The 2,244-nt window shown below is 51.6% G+C and overlaps 1 protein-coding gene across 1 annotated transcript; it reads right to left on the reverse strand.

Annotated features, from left to right (window-relative positions):
• Positions 1-784: 784 nt before the first annotated feature.
• Positions 785-2,226, reverse strand: F4822DRAFT_439321 (glycoside hydrolase family 64 protein; the record flags this gene model as incomplete). The annotated part of the gene is made up of 2 exons (XM_051462626.1): positions 785-2,008; positions 2,116-2,226. The coding sequence occupies 2 exons, from the start codon at positions 2,224-2,226 to the stop codon at positions 785-787; spliced, it is 1,335 nt and encodes a 444-aa protein (XP_051308271.1).
• Between the last annotated feature and the right edge of the window lie 18 nt (positions 2,227-2,244).

The raw sequence follows: 2,244 nt of genomic DNA on the forward strand, positions 1-2,244 counted from the left end.
ACTAGAGGAACAGGACCTTTAGGTAGTCCTTAGGCGGGTGTGGAACAACAACAACGGTCAGCAGTGCCTGGCAGTGGGTGCGTACAGCACACTGGAAGGCGAGGTCTTGGCGCATAGGGAGTTACCGTAGTAGGGGCAACGCCGGAATGGCAGTACTAGGAGAGACCTACAACATGATGAGCCTCCTAGGCGACAGCGACGAGTACAGGAACCGCCAGTTACTGCGCAGGGCCGTCGCACGGTGAATGGGCTAGTCGCGCCGCCATCTACAGCACCAGCGACGACAGATCCGGAAGGGTGATGTGGGAGCGCCAGCAAGACTGACGATGGCCTCCCGTAAGCTGATCAGGCAGGCCTAGTACTTAGATTTGTACGTATTTTGTACTATAAAATTAGTATCAACAATGCTAGCCTCGATCTGGCTTAGTATGTGTGGAATAAAGTCATTTAAAGCACTTACACAGTCAATATAAGCGTTCCGTCTCATTTAAGATATTACCTACTTAACCTGAATACCTACTCTAGGAAACTTTATAATAAAGGGATATTTAAAATAATATGCCTACCTAGGTATTTAAGCAATTCGGTATTGAACATGGAAACATGATTTGTGGTTTGCCTCTCCTCGGACTGATCGATCCGTTAACGTTCGTGCTCTAAAAGAGCTTCTATATTATATACCTCCCTATGTTCCTAGGCACCTAGGTACCTCCCTAAGTAGGTGATTTCAAGCCAAGTCTCTTATATATTACATTTTCCTATCCTTGATGTCTACCTGGGTCCTTTATATTCGTTGATTCCCTAATGATCCGCCGACAATAATCTCAAGCCGCTGCGGATTGCTTCCGGACACCACCCCGGCAGCGTTCGCTCCGTCGACGTCCACATCATCATACGGGAACGCATACCCCTTCCCGTCGGCTAGAAATTGGTGCACAAGGCGGCTGTAATGATTGGTGGGACTCTCGGCGTAGTATTGGCCACTATTGACCGACGGCTGCACGGCGCCTCCATCGACCAAGAGTGTCGATCTAGTAAATGCGGCACATAATCTGGGCACGACGGCGCGATGGATCGCGTTATCCTCCTCAGCGATTGCGAAAGGACCGGAGCTGCAGCCCCAGATGTCTGCCTCGCTAGGGCGACTGTAGCCACGATTATCACCTTGGCAGCGCAGCACCTCCTCACTGACACGGCACGGCACCAGACCTGCATCGCTTTGCGTGTTGATAAACAGGTCTTGGGAGGTGTACCTATCCCAGACCCGGTCGACGTAATGAGCGTAGTACCCTTGGAGGAGGCTAGCATTGGCTGTTTTGCTCGGCGACACGATGCGGATCGGCTGTGAATCTCGATCAACAACGCACAGCTCGTCCCATGGATGGTTGTCCTGGGTGGCTTGTACGCGTAAGGCATTGCACATCCCGGAGACGGCGTCTTTATGGGGGCCGGCTACCGTTTGGACGGTGCCATCTGCTAAGGTAAGGAATAGACCTAGAAGAAAGCCGACGAAGTCGACAAAGGATAGATTAGCGTAGACGTCAACCCCTTCCGTATACGTAAGCTCAAGAAACCCCCAGCTCACGACCGCGGAAGGATCTTCGTCGTTATACACGGACGGTTCGATGAGCTGCATTGCTGTGGCTCCGTCGTTTGTCGAGATGTAAAACGGAAGCTCGCCGGTAGCGACCCACACACGACCCGAGATGAGGGAATCGGGGATAGTTACGTCCAGATGCGGGCTGTACTCATTCAAAGGAAGCAAGATAGCGAGAGGATCTACTCTCTGATGACCAGCGCCCGAAGACAAGACAGGGTAATACCAGGTTCCGTTCGTCGTCAGGAAGACGATCGATCCCGCGCTGTCTCTTCCTGACAAGTAGGCAAAGACTGGGCTTCCCTGGTAATTATTCGTAAAAGACAACGTCAGTTGACTTGACCGAGGTTCTAGGTCATTTTGAATGAGAGGGAAGTCATGGAGCCTTGCTGCCCCCGATTCGACTGAGATCTTAGCACAGGTAATAGATTGAACAAGACTAATGAGGAACGCATACCGGGCGACCACAGCTACAGCGGCCGGCATCCGATGGGGAAGATAGTGCATGTTACGTGTACGATGCGTGAAGTGGTAACGTCTATAGCTACAGAGGATATGGTATAGCGATACGATAGATGCGGTCGATCACTTATAGAGAAAGCATGCCTTACAGCCCTGGAATAGGGCATCGAAGACGGGCGGGCTAC

The sequence above is a fragment of the Hypoxylon trugodes genome, assembly GCF_022578975.1.
Source record: "Hypoxylon trugodes strain CBS 135444 unplaced genomic scaffold F4822scaffold_56, whole genome shotgun sequence".
In the NCBI taxonomy this organism is placed as follows: domain Eukaryota; kingdom Fungi; phylum Ascomycota; class Sordariomycetes; order Xylariales; family Hypoxylaceae; genus Hypoxylon; species Hypoxylon trugodes.